The 23485-nt window shown below is 36.4% G+C and overlaps 2 protein-coding genes across 10 annotated transcripts in view; one reads left to right on the forward strand and one right to left on the reverse strand.

Moving 5' to 3' along the window:
- Positions 1–2295: 2295 nt before the first annotated feature.
- Positions 2296–4999, forward strand: LOC128673216 (protein TsetseEP-like). Of its 2 annotated transcripts, XM_053750918.1 has the most exons (4): positions 2296–2425; positions 3700–3911; positions 4035–4391; positions 4545–4999. In XM_053750918.1, exons 1-4 carry the CDS (start codon positions 2419–2421, stop codon positions 4836–4838), a joined length of 870 nt encoding a protein of 289 aa, XP_053606893.1. In that variant the 5' UTR covers positions 2296–2418; the 3' UTR covers positions 4839–4999. The 2 variants fall into 2 exon arrangements, with proteins under 2 accessions (XP_053606893.1, XP_053606892.1); XM_053750917.1 differs by having other exon boundaries at positions 4035–4999.
- Positions 5000–5461: 462 nt separating this feature from the next.
- The window catches only part of LOC128673207 (supervillin-like), a 166528-nt gene continuing 148504 nt past the window's right edge, over positions 5462–23485 (reverse strand). For 7 of the 8 annotated variants that reach the window (XM_053750884.1, XM_053750887.1, XM_053750883.1 and 4 more), the window contains 12 exons: positions 19442–19552; positions 15709–15875; positions 14682–14860; positions 14123–14288; positions 13704–13855; positions 13118–13278; positions 12747–12859; positions 10668–12346; positions 10092–10190; positions 9613–9797; positions 8292–8453; positions 5462–7652 (listed from right to left, as the gene is read on the reverse strand). In XM_053750884.1, the coding sequence (XP_053606859.1) occupies positions 7566–7652; positions 8292–8453; positions 9613–9797; positions 10092–10190; positions 10668–12346; positions 12747–12859; positions 13118–13278; positions 13704–13855; positions 14123–14288; positions 14682–14860; positions 15709–15875; positions 19442–19552 (3261 nt within the window). In that variant the 3' untranslated portion in view covers positions 5462–7565. Of the gene's footprint in view, positions 7653–8291; positions 8454–8487; positions 8601–9612; positions 9798–10091; positions 10191–10667; positions 12347–12746; positions 12860–13117; positions 13279–13703; positions 13856–14122; positions 14289–14681; positions 14861–15708; positions 15876–19441; positions 19553–23485 lie in introns of those variants that run through there. The other variant, XM_053750886.2, reaches the window with a different exon arrangement.

Consider the following 23485-nt stretch of genomic DNA (forward strand, 5'->3'; position numbering starts at 1 on the left):
AGGTACAAAAGTATGATGTAACTTTATATATATATATTTATTTCGAATGTAATAGGTTAACATTATAAAGCCAACGCATATAAATACTAGAATTTAAGAACAACTGCACTTGAAAGGAAATATCGAGTATTCCGTTTCCTCTGATAAAAAAACAAAGAGAAATATGTACGTAAGATATATAAATGTGTATGTACTATTATATTGATATCATAAGAAAAGTAAGCAACATGAATTAATAAATGTAAACTAAAGTAAAAACTAATAAAACAATTTACAATCAATAAAAAACACCAGACCAGTAAGTACTTAATTGCAGAAGCTAGGCTTGACGAGTTGACATAATCGCCGACGCGAATGCGTGAACATTGCGTATAGTTACATAAGTTGCGTAGTTACAGTAGACAATTAAAAACCAAGCCAAACCAAACGTTCGACATTGAATTCATACACCAAAAATATCATCAAAACAATTAAGAAAATTATACAAGTAAATTGTAGTTAAATATTTTCCTATAATTTTTTAAATGTTACTTCTGGAAATAAGATGGAATGTTCGAAGAATATTTTACCTTAGAAATAATGTAGACCTTGATGAATAATATCACATGAAATGAATGATATCGATTGTTACGTCACGGTACAATCTTGTGATGTTGACACAGGATACCGAATAATCTTGACATATCAATTTGGGTAAAAGTTTTTCTTGATATAATTCGTTAGATGCACACTAAAACTATATGGCTACCTAACTTCTGAGTATCGTGGGAAACTATTAAGTAACATAAGTACATATTTATCGTATTTACTGAGGTATAAAATTTGAGGTTTGTACTTATAACTGGTTTATGTGGGTAAACATAACGAAACGCAGATACCTAACTCTAACGCAGATTTGATTTGACACTGTGCTTCGATTCCAAAGAAACTGTGGCCATGTGTCATCCTATACAAAAATTTCAACATATCCTGTTATTTGAATTAAGACAATAACTATATTACCTTTTCAAAATTGGTTGCAATTGAATTGAATGGAATAAAAATAATAGTTATCGGTTTCATTCGTGCGTGCAAAATGTAAACCGCATCGTTTTAAATTGAGTGAAAATTTAGGAAAATATGTTTGAATATGGTTTAGGTTACAATAAGTAATATAGCTAGTTTGATAATTTGATTAATAAAATAATATCTCATACCTATAACTTACTAGCGGCTCATTCCCGATTCCTCAGGAATCAACTATATATTGGTAAACCGCATGAAAATCCGTGTAGAAGTTTTGAGTTTATCGCGAACACACAGACGCAGCAGAGGACTATGTTTTATAATATGAAGGAAAGTACCTATACATCTAAACTAAGGGGGGGACATAATACCTACTTAAATATTTCATACAATACGGGTAAAGTCTATAAAAAAGGTCTTTATGTCACTTTCACATGTGAAACAGTCTCTGAAGCTGAAATCAATTCTGACAGAAACCTCAATACATTAAGGCGATCAAGGTGCTTTCTTTGCTGTTCAGCGAGAAAATGCTACCAGTATTCTGAATGGGCAATAATATGTATCTACTAAGGTTAAGGAATAAAGGTTTTAGAAGGCTGTCTGGCAGTTTGGAGAATCGGTAACAGGCGTTACTGCGATTCTGAATTCTGAAGTAAGGAGAAATTATCATTTTTCTACTTTATTCTATTTCATTGCTCTACCCACGTGCATAATTCATCTTAAAAGATGCGCCTGCACACGCAATCATGTGTCACGCCAGTAGGCCATGCAAGCCATGTTATTTTACGTCAATTTTCACAATCATACAATTGATGAAACTGGAGTTTGATTATGGCGATTTTTAGATTGTCGTCCATTTGAATAGTCTATTTTAACCCCCGACACAAAAAGAGAGTGTTATACTAGTTAGTGTATCTGTCTGTGTACGTAGCACCGTAGCTCATTAACGGATGAACCGATTTAGGTGCGTTTTTTTATTTGATAGTATATTTTATGCGGTGGTTCTTAGATATGTTTGACCAAAATCTGTTCAGTCGTTCAAAAGTTGTAGCGAAATGATGAATATTGAATGTCGGGGGTTTTTTAATTTATCTAACAAATAAACTTGTAATGTAGGTCGAACAGGCTATTTATAAATGAGTAACAGTCACACTTTTTACTTATGGTTCTTAATCTTGAAGTAACGTATCTTGAAGGTCATATCCTGTATTAAAGCAAAAAATCGCAGTAACTAAACCTCAGCTTAACTCCGTTCAGTAGACGATAAGCGAGATGATCTCCCGTTCAGCTCTCAATATCAAAAGCGTTATCTCAAAGTTTCGAGATAGGATGTCGATAAAATTGAAGACTTTACGATCGCACACACTACTTCTGTTTCGGATCGCGTAGTTGCACTACGATACTGCAGCCGAAATGTTCAGTAAGTTACCTTTTTTATTAATTCTAATCTCCCATATAGTTTTCATCAACCACCACATGCTTGCTTGAAGGAAAACTTAGTGAAGAAACCGTCGCTCTAGTTGATATCTATCAACTATGTGTGATGGAGAAGGCCGCTCCACTAAGAAAGCGGTTGTGTGTGTTTCACTCCACGTTACGACCTCGACTTTCAACCGGGAATTCGACTAAAGAAGGAAGTAGGACTCTCATCTAAGCGCTTTTTTCCACAGCCAACACACAGGATTATACTATTAAGTATATAATAGGTACTTATGGATTAAACATATTGCAATATTTGTACCTATAAGTATTGCCTGATAGGTTAGGTAGGATAGGATGGTGTTTATTATTAATTCCATAAACAAATCGACATTGATCATTTGGTAGTGGTACATATCGATGTATTATTCTATTTAATACATCTATAAAATCTAATATATATAACTATTTAATACATCTATGTTAGTACGCTTTATTTTCTTTTGATTCTTTGTTCTAAGAATAAATTTAGTCTACCTATTTGGGAAAGTAAAGTTACTTTTAGTATTTTAATTTTCACGATGGATTTTACATGGAATTAGTAGGTACTCCCTGTACGTAGTACCTACCTATTAATTCCATGGGATTGATCACACATTCTGAGGAATCATGACTATTGCGCATAATATAAATTTGAAAACAATCTCGACATGCATAAACACCAAGCAAGTATTTTATACGATAAGATCAATATCATTGTCAGATGACAAATTTTATCTCATTGTATTTTGCAAGATGTCAGTGTATAATATACTAACTAGATTATTTATCAGTCTTTATCCTTGGACATGCATTTATCTCAATAAAATAGTATGTGTCTTAATTAAACTGAAGCTACCACGAAGCTGCCCACAATTACGTAGGATGTAGGATCCGTGCAGTGTTTATTAATGATTAAGTTATCATGAGTATCGTTTGAATCCCTAAAAACAATTGTTTCGTTAAAAAACTTCTAATATAGGAAAGATGAAAAAACGTGTAGGGGAGGTACCCTAAAAGATTGTTTTTTTTCAAGATTTTATTTGACGTATACACATTATCACGCCGACTAAGTGTAGTCGGCACGGACGGACAGACAAAGAGACATGTCACACATGCTTTTTAACTAATTTTTAAAATATTTAATTAGATGAAAATATCAAAGACGCGGGTTCGATTCCCGCCTAAGATATTTGATGATAATAAATATTTTCAAAATTCCATCATTATTTCCAGCTCCAAGGCTCTTGTGCCTAGCAGCGGCGCTGACTGCTGTCTCAGCCTTCTCAGTGACATTGAGACAGAACCCTGAGACTCTGTGTCGAGGGCAGGAGAATTTCCTGAGGATCGCCCACATTGACAGCTGCACTCACTACTACCAATGCTATGCTGGCCGCGCTTACCTCATGCAGTGTCCTGATGACGCCTGGTTCAATGAGGACGAACAGGTCTCTCTTCTCTTTCATAATAACCGATGTTAGCGGTACTTAATTTTAAGTACCTAAATTGATAGAAATAAGTGATGTACTTATACAATCCTAAATTAAGGGCATTATTTTTTCTGGTTTCAGGTTTGCGACAGATCTACACCACCAGATGGCTGCGCTCTAGTAGATCCGGAACCAGAACCCGAACCTGAGCCAGAGCCAGAGCCAGAGCCAGAGCCAGAGCCAGAGCCAGAGCCAGAGCCAGAGCCAGAGCCAGAGCCAGAGCCAGAGCCAGAGCCAGAGCCAGAGCCAGAGCCAGAGCCAGAGCCAGAGCCAGAGCCAGAGCCAGAGCCAGAGCCAGAGCCACTGCCAGAAGAAGACCTTGATTCAGAAAGTGCGCAAATTCCAGACGACGATGACGATGAGGAAGCGCAATCTGAACAAGACGAACAACCAGAGAATGATGATGCTGAGGACGATCAAAATGATGAAAACGACGAAGTTGAAAACGATGATGAACAAGATTTTGTAGTAAAATTATTAAAAAGACGTGTTAGGCAAGAAGAAGTCGATGGTGAGAATGATGAAAATGAGAGTGAAGAAACAAGAAGAATGAGACAGGAAGAGACTGAAGAAGATGAAATAAATGAGGAGGTTGAAGTTGATGGAGAAGAATTAAAAAAGAAACAAGTAGAGGTTGAAAATGATGAGGAGGATAATGAAGAGGGAGAATTAACAAGGCAAGAAGAGGTTGAGAATGATGAGGAAAATGAGGAAGAATTAAGAAAGAGACAAGAGGAAGGCAGCGACGAAGACGATGAAGACGAAGATCAACAAGAAAGGAGTCAGGAAGAAACAGACGATAATGAAAATGATGAAGAAGACTTAGATGAAATCAAACGACGTTTTTCCAACTCCTACATGAGGCTTCTGCGGGCGACAGCTTAACTGACGCATTCGAAAGCATTCTAATGGAATGCTTCCTTGACATGCTGTAGTTATAGTATAGTCTAGATTTAAGTAGATATTTAGCGTAAGTATTAAGATCACTTTGTGCAATTTTGTAAATAGACGAGAGAAAGAGAGTATTAAATTATTTTTTAACGAGAGACTACTTTTTTGGTATTTTACTCATATTTACGTAATCAATTGGCTATTTGACTGCGTAAAAAAATACATTTAAGTATTTAAATAAGCATACACAATTTTAACGTCACATTAATTGATCAGTTTTATCAATTACGTAATCACTTCTTTTTGTTCTCAAAAAAGGATATTAGGAATGCATCGACTCCAAAGATTGTGATAGCACATTACTGTCACACAAGCTCGATATATTTTTTATTTTTGACATTAGAAAAAAGTATGTGATTTGACTAGTTGGAAAGTAGCCAATCAAGGACAACGTATAGGCTAAACTATTCAGCATAACAAGTTAAAACGTTTTAGGTTCGAGAATGTAGGAGAGCACTAATTATATTATTTGGAAGATCTTTTACTAACTGGCTTATGAAAATACATCTATCCAAAAGTAGATAAGGGAGAAAACAAAATAAAATAGTTATTATAAATCAATTTTAGCAATTTATTACATTATTATACAAAATAAATCTCAAATACAATAATAATTATAGAATAGAGTATAAGTAATGTAACACAACCAAAGCAAAACATTAAACATTGGATTTGAGAAATACGTTTATGTCACGCCAGGCACGTGCTGTTTCGTAAATGCATCTTAGGACAATAGTTAAATCATGATTTAGTTACATACTTGACTTTATTTTCCATCTAAATCGGCAGTTACCTGCTTACAATACTGGCAATTTTAAAAGTCAGTTACGAGCAATAACGCTAGTTATAAAAAATAAACATCTAAAATTGTACACGTTACAGCGTCAAGCGGCCGCGATCGAACATTTTAGGAATTTGAATTCAGGCAAGATTTAAAATGTACTACTCCAAAATGAACAGTGATTTAAATTCATCAAAACCGCAATTGTTGGTAGAAAGTTCGGAATTCAAATTCAGAAAATGTGCGACATTTACCGCTCCAAATTAAAGTACACATTATTGAGCTTGGTAGACGAGTGCTGTGTCGCTAATTTCTATAGCACCAATTTATAGACCGCGGCGGACTCTTTAGCAGTTTTTAGATTATTATGACGTCATGCGCCATCTAAGCAATGTTGACATGCACCAAAATTTCCAGTAATAATGAACTTGCCGTTCTTATAAGTACCAAGCCACAACCGATTAAATAAATCGACGATTTTTAATAGTATTATTAATATTTGTATAACTTCCTGCGGTATTTAGTGCGGCGACACATAGCGATAGTCTATACCAAAGTTTAATCAGTCAAAAAATGCCCCGCGCACTTTTAGTAACAAAATGTCAAATCAATAAATTGTCAGTACAAATACGTTTAGTCCTCTACGAAGCGAAGCCAAAACCGATGAGTATACAGTAAGATATATATATCAAAAATGGTCCACCTAACGCACAGTATAAAAGACAGCAATGAGTAGATATGTGATGTATTAAAATATAGTAAGTCTTTGAAGTTTTGAATCGTACACAAAATTGTAAGTACACGGTAATATCCAGCATAAATTTTGAGCAATAATTCTAAAAGCAACAAATTTAAATATTAATTTTCATTTTCCGTTACAAAACGAAATAATATTTAAAAATTATTGCGTTTTCGAACGCATTCGATTCAACACTTACACCAGAAATTAATAGATGGTACTCTAAACGCGTATATAAATTTGTGTACAATTCCAATCTTCAGTGATCTCTAGCCTACCCTAAAGCGTATAATAGTATAATCGAAGTATGTGTTTGTATATGTAGCGGTATATAACAGTTAACGTACTTTTGACCAGATGCATTGCCCTACAAAACATATCCGTTCTGTGTGATGCGCCGAACACGTTATACGTTAGAAACAGTAGCTCGGCACACCAATCGACATTACAACATAATAAAATCGAAAAATATCACCACATTATCATTGCAATTTTGTCATATCCATGCTGGCTAACTTCACTATACATATAAAAAAAAATCTAAAATTACTACAAATTAAATCAATTTAGGAAATAGACGAACGACATTTAAAAATAAATAGGTAAAACAACTATTTACAAACGCTACAAAAGTCGGCCATGCAAAGATCGACAATAATAATACAATTCCATACAAATCCGTATTATCAAACTACATTACTTAACGGCGGTTACAAGAAAATATCACGAGAGCGAATACATAGTTACGTTCCGTTAGTACAAAACTGTTTCACTATTGAATTTAAAGCGTGCTTTTAATATTAACATCAAATCCTTCAACATTTCTCGGTAAAAAAGTACGAAATCGATGCGGTTGTACAAAATCTATTCCATACTGGAGTTTTTAATCGAAGCAACTTGACTGTCGTCACAAATCTGAAAATTGATAATTATGTTCAGCTACATTATGAATGAATACATTAAGTGAAAAATATGACGCAAAAACATCTACAAATTAACATCACAAAAACAAAGATACCAAGTTTATTGTATAGAATAAATAAATTTTCAAACGAAGAGGCGTCAAATAACATAGATTAAAAACTCGCAGATAGATCGGCTAAGGTGTCATTCACCCCTGCGCAAAGCGGAGGCCGCGCGGTCAAAACAGACCGACGTCTTTTTTCAAGTTGGTCTGTTTCCACGCGGGCAACACTGAGAATTCTTCTTTGGTCATACCGAATGCCTCCTAGAATTAAACAAAAATTACATAATTATTAAGGCCAATGCAATGAAAAATCTCGGTCTGGAGCGCTATTTTTGATTTTGTGACATAGGTACCGAAGAAAACGAACAGACAGCTCCGTTGTCCTCTGTTGCGAAGACGGAGCGCGTTGCCGCTCCTTTGTTTGAGACAGGTTTTGAATTTGACGTATGTCGAGATTACATACAATTCCTACGTTGATCCGTCGATAGACGATAACGCAATTGTGGTCGACTGAACGCAATACAGCAATAGGCAAATGAGCATTATCGCATTTCGTATGAAAAATAATTAGACTGACGCGTTTTGGATGTGTCACAATTTCAAAAATAACGCTCCATTATACTTCAAATATATAATCATTATATATATTCCATTCTTATATGCGAACGAGGTCTAAAGTTATTTAACAATGATAATATTTTTCAAAATTAATTGTTATGAAAATAGCCCAAAGGTTTAGATACCATCACCTTAATTATAATATACATAAGTTTTCATTTTAATTTAGCTAATAATAAAAGAACGACAAAAATGTTACGATGGCGCCAGTGTGCGCGTATGAGACCCCCAAATCCAAACAAATAAAACCATAACCCGGCTAAATCAAAATGCTGTACATACCAGAAAATCAGGAGAAGACAGGTGCCTCTCCAAATGGTGTGGATCAACATGGTCAGGTAAAGGCCTCCTCTGTAAGGCGGCTAAAGGCAGAACCGCATCACAACTGGTCAGCCGCGACAGTTCGCACGCCCCGGACAGAATTTCGCCCGCCTTATACCCGTGCTGTAAAGTTTATACAGTGCTGTAAGCGTGCGTCTTGTACAGTGATTTAGCAGTGCTTTTTATATACAATATTTAGTTTAACTATGATTTTACAACCGCCCGCCAGCCTGACGTCAAAACCCTCCTTAGGAATGTTTCGTTGACTACCTGGTGACAAGGCAAAAGAAGTAGGAGAGCTCTGACAGAGAAAACAATCGGAAAAAAGGTAAGGGTAAGTTTTATAATTAGCTGCGCCCCGGAGTTTCGCTCCTGTGGGAATTTCGGGATTATTCCAGGTAATATTCTACCCGTGTACCAAATTTCATAACAATCGATCCAGTAGATGTTGCGTGAAAGTAACACACTTTCGCATTTATAATATTAGCAGGATTATTTTAGTTTTTGATTAAATATATTTTTTCTATTTGCAATACATAACTGATTTTATTTAAAGAAAAGAAGCAGTGGTGGTGTAATGGTTAAGACGCCCGCCCGTGGATCGAAAGGTCCCAGGTTCGAATCCTACTCGTGCTACATGAGTTTGTATTGTTTCCGGTGTAGGAAAACATCGTGAGGAAACTTGCTGCACACTGGTGTTGATTCTTATTAACTTGTGTGTGAAATGGAGAAGGCAAAGGCAAACCACTCCATGAATAATGCCAAGAAAGTTTTTGTGTGTGTTTCATTCCACTTAATAACCACGACCCTCAGGAATTAGGAATACGACTATGAAAGAAAAGTGATAAGATAGCTTTATAAAAAAATAAACATTGTTTTCTATCGCATATAGTTTTCAGTTATTCGATCAATTTATAAAAGTACCTACGTGTTTAATTTTAATAAAAGGAGAAGATCATTGTGTGTCATTTGTTTTATACTTCCACCACACCACAACCATTAAGCGCCCATAATAATATACATTTCTTATGAAAAGGAAATTTAAAACATAAGATATGGCGAATTCGCCAAAGTACTGCGAACTATTCGTGGATAGTGTTGAGCTGGCATAAATTACTATACAAATTATTTTACGTTTTTTTTTTTAAAGTCTCGTGACAGATGTAAAATAGTATGAAAATAATACACCTGTCTCTGTCGCTCCCATTTCGAACGTATCGGTTCGTCCCGTTGTAATAGGACTCAAGATACATTCAACAAAGTATAGTGTAGAGGTAGTTACCGCGATGTTGGCCTCCGCGGCTTCGTCGTGCTCCGCCCAGGTGTCGAAGAGTGCGGTGAAGGCGTCCGGCTCGAGCCCGGCCGCGACGCTGCGCACGTCCGCGCGGCGCCGCGTCGCGTACGCGTGCGCCGCGCGCAGCGCGCACAGCCGCAGCGTCTGCCAGCGGCCCGCGAACGCGCCCACTCCTGAGGGACGATATTAAGCATAACATTTACGGCCCACACTAAGCGCTATGCTTGTTTCACTGGTCTATATTTGTGATAACATGTAATATTTGCCTGCAATGGGAATCGAACCCAGGACAGACAGTCCATAAAACGAAAAAGACCGACTTCAAGAAAATTGGGAATAGGTTTCATAAAAGAAGACTGGGAATCGAGCCCAAGATGGACGCAGTAACCACTACACCTAGGAGGCCGGCGTAAATAGTAAATTACACGATAATTATTATTACTGAGCAAATCTGATAACTTCCATACCGGTGTTCCTCTCCGCGGGTTCCAGTTCCCCGTCCTCCCCGCGCGGCCACCAGCCCTGCCACAGCCACACCGCCTGTCCATCGTCCACGAGGAACAGAGCTGAAATACATTGTTTCATTTCAAAATCACACCTTTATTGAACTTTCCAATGAATATTTGATGGAAATTGCTCAGAATTGACACAATGACACATAAAATGAAGGTCTACATAGCTAGGGTTGAAGAGAGAGGTGTTCTTTATCTCAAATTCAACATTTAGAATTCGATGACAATATGAAATCGACAGAATATTCTTTAAGTATAAGGAGAATCTAATTCAAGTTTAAAGCAAGATACACTATGGAATATTTGACGCGCAACATATCGTTCTTTTCTTTTCATTACAATTTACATGAGTGAAATAGACTATCTGCTATTTCACTTGAGTCTATAGTAATGCGTGAGATAGTGATATGTTGCGTGTCAAACGTTGCCTAGTGTATGTGAACAAATAGGGTAATATCTCTTTACACAAAGTAAATTACAAATGAACTCATCAAGTAATAAAATAAGAAACTATAAAGTTACTGAACGTACCTGGCTGCGAAGCGGAATACAGTTCTTTCTGGTCGAACGGGAACGGCGTCACCAAGTGTTCGTGTCGGAGCGGTGACAGCACCTCGTTGGCTTCAAACTGTCCGCCCAAATCCGTGAAATGGAACAGCCGCGGCGTGCCCTCCCCCCCACATTCCCGCCCCCCACTCAGCACAGAGTTATAGTGCTGCTTATTCGCGACCCCCAAAGCATCCAAAACTTCCTTTGGCTCTTCCCCTTCTTTCACTTCAGTTATCTTCACATCACTAACGTTGCCCCCGAACAAATATCCAGAATTTCTTGCGATCAATTTATTAGCCAGTTCTATCGCTATGTTCTTTGTGTGTTTCAAGCTCCTGGCTCCGTGCCAGATGTACAAGCAACCCTTTTCAGTGTCAACTAGAAGTAGTGAGCCACGGCTGCGTAACTGCCGAACTGAACATGGCACTTGGAGTAAATATGCTTCATTGGATAGGTTCCCGCGCGTTACGAACAATCTGAATCGACTTTTGTCCGTGTCTTTCTTTCCTTGATGGATAATCAAATTCCCTTGGAAGAGGTTAAGGAATGCTGGAGGCTCGTTGCCTTGAGCGACTCTTAATTGAGGACCTTTTTCTCTGTCTAATTCTACAGTTAACAATGCAGCAGCTCCTTTTTCATTAGAAGAGGCGTCGCGGCCTTGCCAACAGAAATACGCGCAACGATCGCGCCCAGTTATATTATGTTTCGAGGGCTTCCCGTTCAATTCCCGACCCGTAACAGTAATTTGATATTCCCACCTTATAATATAACTATCCCCAGAGAAAAACTCCCCGATTTCAGAGTCATTCTCAACTTTCTGGTAGTCGTATTCTTGAATGACCCATTTGCAAACAGATTTCGTTTTGATATCGTAATGTCTCATTTCGTCTTTGTCGTAGTAATGCGTGCCGCGGCCGATGTGGGACCCTTCTAAAATGAGATCCGGGTCCTGATATTCATTCGACCACATTTCCTCCGCGTCACAGGGGGTTATTTCGACACTGTTCGTTTTGTTCTCTTGCGGTTTTATTTTTATCACTCGCGTGTAATCGGGCCAGTCTAAGAACTTTTCTTTGAACAGTATGGTTTCCATGTGTTGTGTTACTTTGGATAGGATAGCCCATTCCGGTCTCGTTTTCGATGATTTATTTGGTGAAGTGACTTCTTCTCTTGCACCTTGATAGATTGATGCGTTTAGTGGGTTAATATGGCATTCTTCGTAATTGTAGCCTTCATCGAAGAGTTCTTGTGCGAGTTGAGCGGCTCGGCGGCGACTTTCAAGCGGGACATTTTTCCCGTACCAAATATACATCTCTGATCCAAAATCGAAGACTATAGTTTTCGATTGGTTGAGCATTGCAATCTTTGGCATCTGTCCCCAATATTCTTTTATAGGTACTAATTCATCGTCCATTACTTCATAGCACATGTTAGTTTGTATTATACAGGATTCGTATATTTCGTCTTCGTCTGCGTTTCCTGTTTCTATTGGTTTATAGTCCTCGATGCCTTCGGTAAGGCCGAGAAGGGACCAAAATTGGTTCCAGTGTTTGTTGGAATAGTTCTTGGCGTGTTCGTCGATTTTTATCACGCCCGTTGCGTTTTTGCAACCGAGATCTTTTGTGTTTTGTATGTGATTCACGATATCTGTGCTTCGATTCCTGAAATGGTAAGTAATTTATTTATTAAACAATATTATCGACTTATGTAGAAATTAAATAATTTCTATCGGAATTTGCGACCTAGCTGTATCCCGTGCTATGAAAATTTCAAGTTCGTCTGAAATGGTCTGTGTGGGAGTGACCCTACTCTAGGGCGAAAAAACGTTTATATTATTCTAGCGCCAAGCCCCTGCTTCGCTCGGATAAATCCATAATAAAAAACTAGCCCATGTTACTACTAAAGGTTTCGTCTATCTCTGTGCCAAATTTTTTTAAAAAAAACGGCCCAGTAGTTTTAGAGTTTATTCATTACAAACCAAAGTACAATTTTTCGACCTTTATAATATTAGTATGGATTATGGATAATGGATAAGCAAAGGGTATGTAAGAATGATGTTACCTCTCAATGACGTTAGCGTAGAAGCCCATATACAGGAACAGCTGGTCGGGGGTGATGAGGATGAAGCAGTCGCCGCGGTTCACGCTCGTGTGGATGGGTTCCACCAATCGCGTCTGTGGGAAACATTTTTAGATAGATAAAGCGTTTATTTGATGCTATAAAAACATACAAATAAATTAAATAGACAAAACAAAAAAAAAGATAAGCAAGTCGTTCTGTCTCTCAGACTGTTTCGTTTTAACGGCTCAACCGCTGGACTGTATATTGTCTCAAAAAAATATTTTCCTGGTAATCCGTATAATAGTTTTATACTGTGGAGATAAATATAGATGATTTTGATTTGATTTTTGATATGATCTCTATAATGATACCTGCACTCTCCGCCGCCCTTTGACTTGCAGCAGCATGAGGGGCTTGGTCCCGTGCGCAGGCGCACTGGTCGCTGCAGCGCTTCTCAGCGCGACATTGGAGAAATCCTCTTTGGTCGCCAGCGCTGCCAGCGCTTCAGCTGCCAGGCCGCAGTTTGCTGTCACTGAAATATGATTTAAATGTTAGGTACTATTCAGAAAATAATACAATTCAGAAAATAATAGAATAATGTTATATTTTAATAACTTACACAGTTTAATTCTATTATTCATAAAAAAAAGTATATTTTCAGCTTTAGTAATATTTGGTTATCGCACTTTACAAAATTTGGCATGACAGAACGAGACAAAATATATATAAAGCATGTTTCGCCTCGATCTCCCTCTTTGTCTCAGAGTGTTTTCCCGGTTACCACCACAGCCGTTGAGCGTCGGAGCCCACGGTTCGCTTTCCTACTTTAACGTCTCCACTTCGCGCGGTCGTCGGCATCCCTAGTTGTTTTGCATCGTTCTGTCTCGCTCAAAGCGTGGTTTAACTTTTTTACGAACAACAAGGATAAAAATAAACGATGTGACAAAAATAATTTACCCTTTTCCTTGAGCATCTGGTCCCGTATGCCGGAAGGCTGCGTGAGGTACTCCTGGCGGAGGTCGGTGCGCGCCGCCAGCGCGCGCAGCGGGTTGCGGGAGCCCGCCTGCCGCCGCTCGCGCTTGGCCCGTCGGGCCCACTCGCTCGCTAGCCTGGAATATAATAGCTTTTCACCTCTCACGCTCGTAAACTTTAACATTATGACGGTAAAATCTCCGTCTATGAAATAATATTTTTTTCTCAACATCATTGAATAAAATGTCATTGCTGCGCCCCGGGGCTTCGTTCCCGTGAGAATTTTATTAATAGCGAAATCTAAAAAATGCTAAAGGGGAATTATAGCCCCCTAAGTCATATATGTGATCCTCAGGCATGTTATATAGAATTACAACAAGAGTAAGAGAGATAATGCTACTTACAGCTGCCGTGAGCCGCTATCAATAGCGTCCAGGTCAACGTCTCCAGCATCAGCCGTTTTGTCCAACTGCTGTAAGGGCGCGAAGAATGCGTGGAAAGTTTCGTCGTCGGCCCGGGGCACACTCACGGGGCAACCGCCGTTCTCTGCGCCCGGGGACGCTTCCTCTTCTGGAGACGAAAATTGTGAAGTTGCACTTTTTTATACTACTAGAACAGGATCACTCGTACGAAACGACTAAAGATAACATAGCCTAGGCAGCCGATAGGCAACAATACCATATCCAAGGAGGCGTCGACGTCAGGCAAGTGGCCGGTCGTAATATCCCAGCCGCATCTTAAAAATTGCTTCCATGCAGACGCACAGCAATGCTGTTTTGCATTCTGAATGCAGACAATTTTAGTAAAGACAAACAAGTAAAGAAAATAATTTAATTGCATTGAAAAACATTCAGTACGCCTCAATTTAATTTAAAATATAATAAATAATATATTTTTTTGGTAAAGTTACATTACAGTAAAGTTACTTTACTCTCGTGATCATTTCCATAAAACGTTACTTACTCTCATCGACCCTGCTGATGCTCTCGCTGACAGAATGGCTCCTCTTGAAGGATTCTCTGTCTATTCTTGGAGAGTCTTTCGGCTTCGCTTCAGCGGCCGCGCTGACGACAGCACACGACGCCGAGCGAAGCGGCCCCGAGGCGAAACCGTTGGTAGGGGACGATGGTTGTTTGCGAGATCTGAAAAGGTAGTAGTGGTCCTTGAATCAAGATAGGCAATACTTTTTATTTCAACAAAGAAAAGTAAATTATATTAATATATGAATAAATAAATTCGCTTAATAATATAATTTTAGGAATTAAGATTTAATGTAATTAATTGGTTTGCCAATTTTTTATAATTTAACCTTTTATCAATGTGTAACTGTTGGCCATAAGTGTTCTCTATAAACCAGGGACCGGACCGCTATCCCTTTCACGGGTTTGGAATGGGTTTGCTTTCGAAAGCCGTTCGGTGCTGTAACCCGTTCAATTTGCTTTGGTAAGCACTATATCAACGACTACAAAACCCTTTCTTTGAGGTAAGTCATACGAAGGGATTACCCGTTCAGATAGCAGGCTAATTTATGCTTTAAGCTCAGGCCATATGGTCTTAATTTGAATATATTGGAATGCACAATAAATACCTACTAAGCGCGTGCGGTACAGCGGTGCGTTATTATTTACACGATTCAATGTGTCGTTTCGTGTCTTTTAGGCTCTTCACACACGGAGCTATGTAAATTTGCACAGGAGCTGGGTGTGATGAAAACTACAACCCTCTCCCCCCGCACGCATTTAAAGGGAAAGCCAAACAGGGTAAGCGCTATAACGAACGGGTTACCCCATCGAAAGAGTTAGCCATATCATATGGGAAATCCTTTGAAAGGGTTAGCCTCACCATATGGGATAGTCATTGGATTGGGTTAGCCATTGAATAGGTTACACAAGAATATGGGAAAGCTTTTCAAAGGATTAAGCAAACGAACGGCTTGTCCGGTCAATGCTATAAACTATTTATTTATTAGATGCTGGAAGTATGTTATTACCTGAATTTGTTCGGAGGTGGCACACCGGGTGACGCGACGGCGGACGCGGGCGGCGTGACGACGGGCGGCGGCGTAAGCGGTGGCGTCGTCGTCACTTTGTCGCGCTCGAGTCGCCCGGCCACTGTGAACAGCGACGCGTCGCTTTGGGGCACGCGTTTGCGCCATCCCTGAAAAGAAAGTTATTTTTTAATCCAATTTAAATATATCCATACTATTATTATAAAGATCTAAGCGTTTGTGAGTTTGAGTTTGTATGTTCGAAGCGGGTAGTCACCGAAACCGATTTCAAAAATTCTTTAACCATTAGAAAGGTACATTATCCAAGATTGCTCTATGGGCTATATTTCCTCTCAAAATTCCCACGGGAGCGAAGCCCCGAACACATCTAGTGTAAATATATGTATGTGAATAAATTGTCTAAAGATCAGTGAAAGCTGCATGAAAACCTGAACTCCAGCCAAAAGCTAATTTTATAAACAATAATATTGTGATTCATTATACTTTTATAAAGGCACGTAAACTAACCGCAATGTAATTGACCGCTCGTCGAAAGATAAAAACAATATGTGGGCGTTATTTAATAATCAAGAGACATACATATGACTCATGATGGAAGCCGCAGTTACTCACGTTTCTTGAAAACCTACATTAATAACCGTTCGCTACTTGACTGGGTAAATAATAAAATGCATCTTCGTATATAAATGACCGAATAAAATAATTAAATGGCAATGTATCAGTTTTATGCATTACGTGATTTAGATATTTTTTTGTTGTAATTAAATTATATTAGGATATTTTTTTAAATCGAAAATCGTGACGTCGTAACTCGCTAGTGTCGTACAAGCTCCGTATAATTATTTGTTTTTTATATTAGAAAAAAAGTATCTGATTTGACTGGTTGGAAAATAGCTAATTACTAGAAGAGCAAAAGCAATATGCAATACAATTGTAATTATTAACAACAATATTAACTATTAACGACTTTCTAGACACTATCGTATATACGATAGTGTCTAAAAAGAAAACTTCCGCTATTTGCTAAAAGGTAAACCAATCATATTCGATTTTAGAGGTATCTACAAATTCAGATTAAAAAAATACAACAAAATATTTAATAAATTATTAGAAAGAAAACTTCCGGTATTTGCTAAAAGGTAAACCAATCATATTCGATTTTAGACGTATCTACCAATTCAGATTTAAAAAATACAATAAAATATTTAATAAATTCTAATCCTAATTAATAATATAAATGCGAAAGTACTACTGAACCAATTTTTAAAACGTTGCATAGGTAGGTACATGTAGGTTCTTTGAAGTGTGGGGTACATAGGGTACTTTTCATTTCGGCAAAATAACTGTTCTCGTAGGAAATTGGCGTGCAAAAGCTAGTATAGAATATTGGCGGTTTGAACACAATCTAGATAATTAACGAAATCAAACCTTCTGTATTTTACGGCAATTACAATGACTTAAGGTAAAGTTTCACCCTTGATCTTTCAACAAGTGAGGCTAATACCTACTTATGTAGGTACTCACCTACATAAATAGGTACCATCGACCACAGACATTGGAAAGGGCCGACAGAGGCCGTTGGTGATTTAAACGACATTCCGTCCTGATGATCGCGGTTTATGTAAACGGTATGGCGCAAACGCAGAGCAATGCACATTACGAAGGTAAAACATTCTAGACGAATTACATTAACGTCAAAGTAAAGTCTTAACTCTTTACAAAGTCTCTAACTTTATCAGTATCCTATCGCGACCAAAAATGTTTAATATCGATTTACGAATATATAAGGAATTCCTTCAAATTTCCACGGAGGTTAATTCAAATAGCTAGCATATCTGTATTAAAACCAGAACAGTCTAATAGCGCAGTACTGATAGAACTGGATTTTGTAAGGTCTATTACTGTGCCATTTTAAATAAATATATAAGAAATAACTTTTAAGTTGTGTACGCAGACGATTTAATGTTCTGTTATATCCATGCCCATACTTCGATACTAATATTATAAACGAGCCACGCGGTCATACTTTCACGACTAAACCCCTGAGCCAATTTTGATGCAATTTGGAACATTTACATATTTAATGATCCAAAGTCTAGCATAAGCTACCACGGGCGGAGCTGCGGCCTACAACTAGTAGTTTAAAAATGAATAATTTCTTCCGGAAATCCAATTGTTAAATCGCACTTATTCATACGTATCTTCCGCACTCAATTATAATATTTCAAGGTCAAACCACTTCTTTAATTACCAACTTTTTAACTAGGATCTAATGGTTGTATTAGGTATTGCTGTAAAGAAAACAAACTCTTAAATTGCTGATAAATTTGTATTGGGTTATATAATTAAGTATATTTAGTGAAACGGCGAGTAATAAAGGGCTAACTCTAATATTGTAAAATTCAAAAGTATACCGTGTACATGGGTACAAATAAATTTCTTTCGATCATATTCGTCCATCAAATTTTGCGACATTGAGTAAAAGAACATACGTATGTATTCAAACACATCGTAGCTTTCGCATTTATATCTTAGGAAGTAGGATTATAATTTGTGTGGCCAAACACAAAAGATCAGGAAGTGAATTTTATTTGTGCATGCACTTTTGCATCGTAAACTCTTGTCGTGATAATATTTTTTGCGAACAGGATATAAATCGCAAGTAAATATTGGTAAAGCACGATCTTGAACTTAACTTGAACTTCATTGAAAAAATTATTGCCACATTCGAGATACGGAAAGTTTAAAGCTTTTGTTTAAATATAAATTACTAGCGATATGGCACGGCTTCGCACGAGGTCTATAAACGTTCGGGATAAAACTGTTTAAATAACAGTAAAAACTCCAATAAAATTCGTTGTGTAGTTTCAGAGTAGCAAACTTAGAAATAGGCAGACACGGAGGGCGACTTTTTTTTATACTATGTAGATTATAGTATGTGTAAATAGCGATACATTAGAGAGATACTAGACATACTACGTGGTTTCGCTTTCTTAGGAATTTTGGGTTTTCAAATCGGACCGATAGTTACAGAGTATATTATACAAATTCTTCATACTTTTAAAATAAGTGTAGAAGCAAAATACTTTCCTGATATAACCTTCATTTTATTACGTCGTATTAACTCGACGATTCCTTACAATAACTGGAGTGGAAATGATGGCTTTAGTGTACTTGTTATAAAATTAAATGATATAATAGATTGTGTCTAACAAAATATAAATTTTGTTGTACATAATTACGCAACTGAAATCGAAGGAAATGGAAACCTAAATAAATTATAACTATAAGGTAAATAATTCCAGTTGCCATTAGACGTAGACGTCACTAGACGTATATAGTCTAAAATTTGACGTTGCCATAGGACGTCACTAGACGTAGGTATATTGTCTAAAATTAAATCTATAGTTCGAATGATAAAGTTGTACTTAGAACGATAATTTTTATAGTATCCTTATTTAATCTTCGCCAATGCTGCGTATGTCATTTTATTGATCCATATGTAGTCGATCACAAAATATAGTAAAAATTATGATTTAGATTTATATTTATCACATTAATTCTAATTTTGCGTTCTGAAACTGCTGTCTTAACATTTTCCCAAACTTAGTTCAACCCTTTATCAATAATCTTAGATAGCTCTAAAATTTTTCATAACTGAACCAGCATCGTAAAACTATAAACTAGAAAGAAATAGGTACAGAAAGCAACAAACCTGTGCAGCAGTTTCGAGTTTGTTCCGCCTATCCGCTAAGATGTTAGTCCCTAGTTCAGTCTCCTCAATGTGAGCCTTCTTCTTTTCATCAACAACGGTGTTCAGAGATTCCTGAAACAAAAAAGGAGCATTAATATTATAATTACTATGTTTATAGCTGGAAAGGGAAAACAGGATATCAAATTAATGACAGGTGATAAATTAGAAACCCCGGGAGTGATTACAGAGAAATAATGGATTTCACTTCCTGAATGGAACCAAGGACTTAATTTGGGTTTTAGTGTCTATAAATATGTCAAACCAAGTTTATAAATATTAATTTTAATGTAGTTATAAAAAAAAATAATTGCCAGTAGATATAATAAACACAAATTAACATATCAACAAACCGATTGCGAATCAAAAAAAAAAATATAATGTCGATGATCTCCGGATGTTTATATAAAATTTGGCAAATTTCCAATTCATACCTTTCTCTATATCAATTTTGAACGAAAAAAGTTGTTTGTCATTTAATCAATTATTGTTTGATAGAAACTTTTGTAAGCGATGAGGTCATGATTTTCGTATAAACTTCTTTCTATATAGCTTAAGACTGCATGGGTTTCTATATTCATTAATAACATATATGCAAAATTTCAAGAAGATATAAGTATAGAGGTAACAACCATACAAATAAATTTAATTTCGCATTTGTGATTTAGATAGGCTAGATTTATTTGCTTACTCCAGTCAACGTTAAAGTAAATATGTAAAAGTTAAGCAGTCAAAGTTATATAAAAGTTAAAGATGATTATGATTTTCTCACGCATTGCATTTTATTTGCGTGTCAAAAGATGATGTGACTATAATATTATAATTAATCACATGTTATTGTGGAAAGATGGTTTCATTTGATAGATTTACATCGCATTTACGGGCCAACGATTTCGTTACTGATATTACATAGTCAAGATATTTCCTGTAATTCTAGATGAAAGATATACCTATTCTTTACTTCACATAGGTATAAGCGATACAGATTACAGCCTTACATACGCCTTTTCTACGCAAGAAAAGGAAATTAACAATACGTTGCACAATCTTATAAATTGTGTGTGATTCAATGTGTGTGAATGTGAATGAATGGTTTTTAGTTAAAAATCTACTTATTTTGTTGAAAATCGACATCAAGAATTTTGAAAATTGAAGTACACATGCAGATTTAAACCTGGGTACAATTATCAAGAAACCTGCAAAGAATAGAATTCCCGGACTTCGAGCGGAACGAGTAAATAATATTGATAAAAAATCAGTATTATATATATTTCAGCGACATTGAATTCGCGAAATAAGAAGGAATTCAATAAATTTTAAAATGACGCTGTCAGCCTGTCATTAGATCGAACGTTTCTATCACATGCACAGAAAGGTGTTAAAAAAGGCAACCGTCGTTCTTGGGCAGCCACTCAGAAAGGCAAATAAAATCTAGATAAGATTCAAAGAAAAATAAATCTTTCTAATATATACGAAGCCTTCAGTAATGCAATAAAACTTTTGTGTGCAAATTTAATCGGGTTATGGTATACTTTTAGGCTATTCTATAGTAAGATAAAAATCACACTTTCCAATTTAACGAGTGTCAAATTATTTTAAGGATCCATGGTTGGTTTAGTTCACACTTTAATAAAAAACTATTAATGTTATGATTCACGAGAATGCTGTAACAGCAAATACCTAGATAATGTAAATTGAAACTGGTTTTATTATAATCGATTCATTGTGTATAATTAATATCGATATTATCATATTTATAAATTATATCCTGAAGAAACACATAAATTTTGTTGAGAATTAATCTGTTTAATTTAAAATTCCCAGTAAAATTGAAATCAAAGATTCAATTAAAAATACTGTTAACTACTTCGTGATTAACGTGAGTAAATTGCATTAAAAAAAATTACATGCCTGTGCGCCGTCTAATGAATCTGGGTCGAATTTCTTAAACACTGGTTTTAAGCCGCCATTTTTAGTTTTGCTCTTTAACTCGCCAATGACCGATCCAAAATTCAATCCAATTGGAAAACCCGACTGCTTTTGAAGACGCGATAATAAAGGTTTGTTTTGTTCAGAATCGTCAATATTATTGTTATCTTCAACATGTTTCTCTGATATATGGCTTTTAAACTCATCATTGATTGAAGTTTGCTTTTGAATATTCTCTAGCAAAGGCTTTTCTTCCGATTTTATTTCAATACTGTTTTCACACTCGTCATGTTTTTCAGTAATATTAGTTTCATTTAAATGTTTTATTTTATCCGCTATTTGATCGATGGATTCTTGTAGTTTTGAAGCCCTTTCGCTGATAACGATATCATTACGTAGAATAGGTTTTACTTCATAATCTAATGGCACCTCCGGTGTACCTTGTTTGTCAAGATCAGTTTTATCCAAGGATAGATTTTGTATAATCGATTGTATCTTGTCATCACTCAAAATAGTTTTCTCAAGAAATTCTGCTAATCTCTCTTTTGGCGGGCTTTCTCGTTTGCCAACTTTTTCGTTAAATAGTTTCTCTTTTCTTTGTTCTAATAATATACTTGGTGTGATAATTTCTTTGTCAGAAAGATTAAACGTATTTTCTTTGTATTTATTGATATGGCTATTATTTGTTATTAAATTATCAGGTTCTTCAATTAAGGGTGAAATTTTAGTTGCAATCACTTCTTCATTTTTGTTTGTTTCTACATAGCTTTGCGTAATTTCGGCTTTCGTTGCAAGATAATGTGTGTCTGTTATCGTATTATTTTGTTTCGGTGTGACAATGTATTTCCAAAATAAATATAGTATTACTCCAAAACCAATGATCACTTCGTAAAACATTTTGATATTGTCAAATCACATCACTGACTAGGATATTAATATCGATACATGTAATGTTTATCTATTAACAATCCTTAGACACGTCGCGCTCCATTTGTTATTGAGAGCTAATTGAGCAATAACACTTTTTTGCACTAATCACACATTCGCGTTGAGTTGCGTGTAAAGTGGTAATGAATAAATCATCGTAATGTCAATTAAAATTTAACGAGTGTTGAAATCGATCTGTCAATTTGTAACAATGAGTGGAACAAAAAAGTCGAAGACAAATTTGCGGCGACTAGCGAGCATAGCGATTATAACGCGACTGAGGAAGATAATTTTGATCGTCATTATCATCTGGCAGCGGATACGGCTGGTGAGTCACTCGCAGGTCCTAGAATGTGTGTAAACATTGACCAGTGGGGGCTACACAGCACAACACACATGACGCATCTCTAGTTAACGCTACAGGTGCGGCAAGAACGGTGGGTTCAATCTCGTCTCGACGAACGAGTAACCTTGAAACTAATCATGTCACAACTAAGATGAATAGAATAATCATCGAAACTTACATAACTTACAACTTTATGTGCATCCAAAGATATACTATATGGCACTTAAGTGTGATATTGAAATAGACAACAGAATAAAGATATTTAATGTATCTTTTGTGTCTTCTTATTCAAGAATAATAAAATCAAAAATATCTTGTTAAACTAATTGCTCTTGAAAAATGCAGGATAATTATTTCATTTTATATATATTAAGGAAAACCATTTAGTTGACCACTATGCGCATCAGTAACATATTCTAATGAAGCAAACATATAACAAATCATCGACCACCAAATATGTCAACCCGTCCCGTCCAAATGTGGAAAACGGCAAGAAAAAAATTTATGTACTCAAATTAACATCACAAAGCGAATTCATAAGATATAAGATGGCAAACTAAACGAGAAAATAAACTTTATATAACGTTTATAAGACGGTTATTTCAAATCATAGCAAGACTGACCAAAGATCAAACGAATGATTGTTTATAACAGTCCAATAAATATCAATAAAGAACGATGAGCACCTATTTTAATGGAGGACGATTTCATAAAATACGTTATGTATATAGGAAGTACTATACAGTTGTCATGCTGAATACTAATCGAGGCCCTTAGAAAATAGTAGACGAAAAAGGATGGTATGT

Source organism: Plodia interpunctella, chromosome 10 (genome assembly GCF_027563975.2).
Source record: "Plodia interpunctella isolate USDA-ARS_2022_Savannah chromosome 10, ilPloInte3.2, whole genome shotgun sequence".
Lineage (NCBI taxonomy): Eukaryota > Metazoa > Arthropoda > Insecta > Lepidoptera > Pyralidae > Plodia > Plodia interpunctella.

Bases quoted from the DNA above. Each gene is read 5' to 3' on its own strand.
- LOC128673216 (XM_053750917.1), top strand. The intron at 3,912-4,034 runs GTCTCTCTTCTC...TTCTGGTTTCAG, and splicing joins GGTTCAATGAGGACGAACAG to GTTTGCGACAGATCTACACC.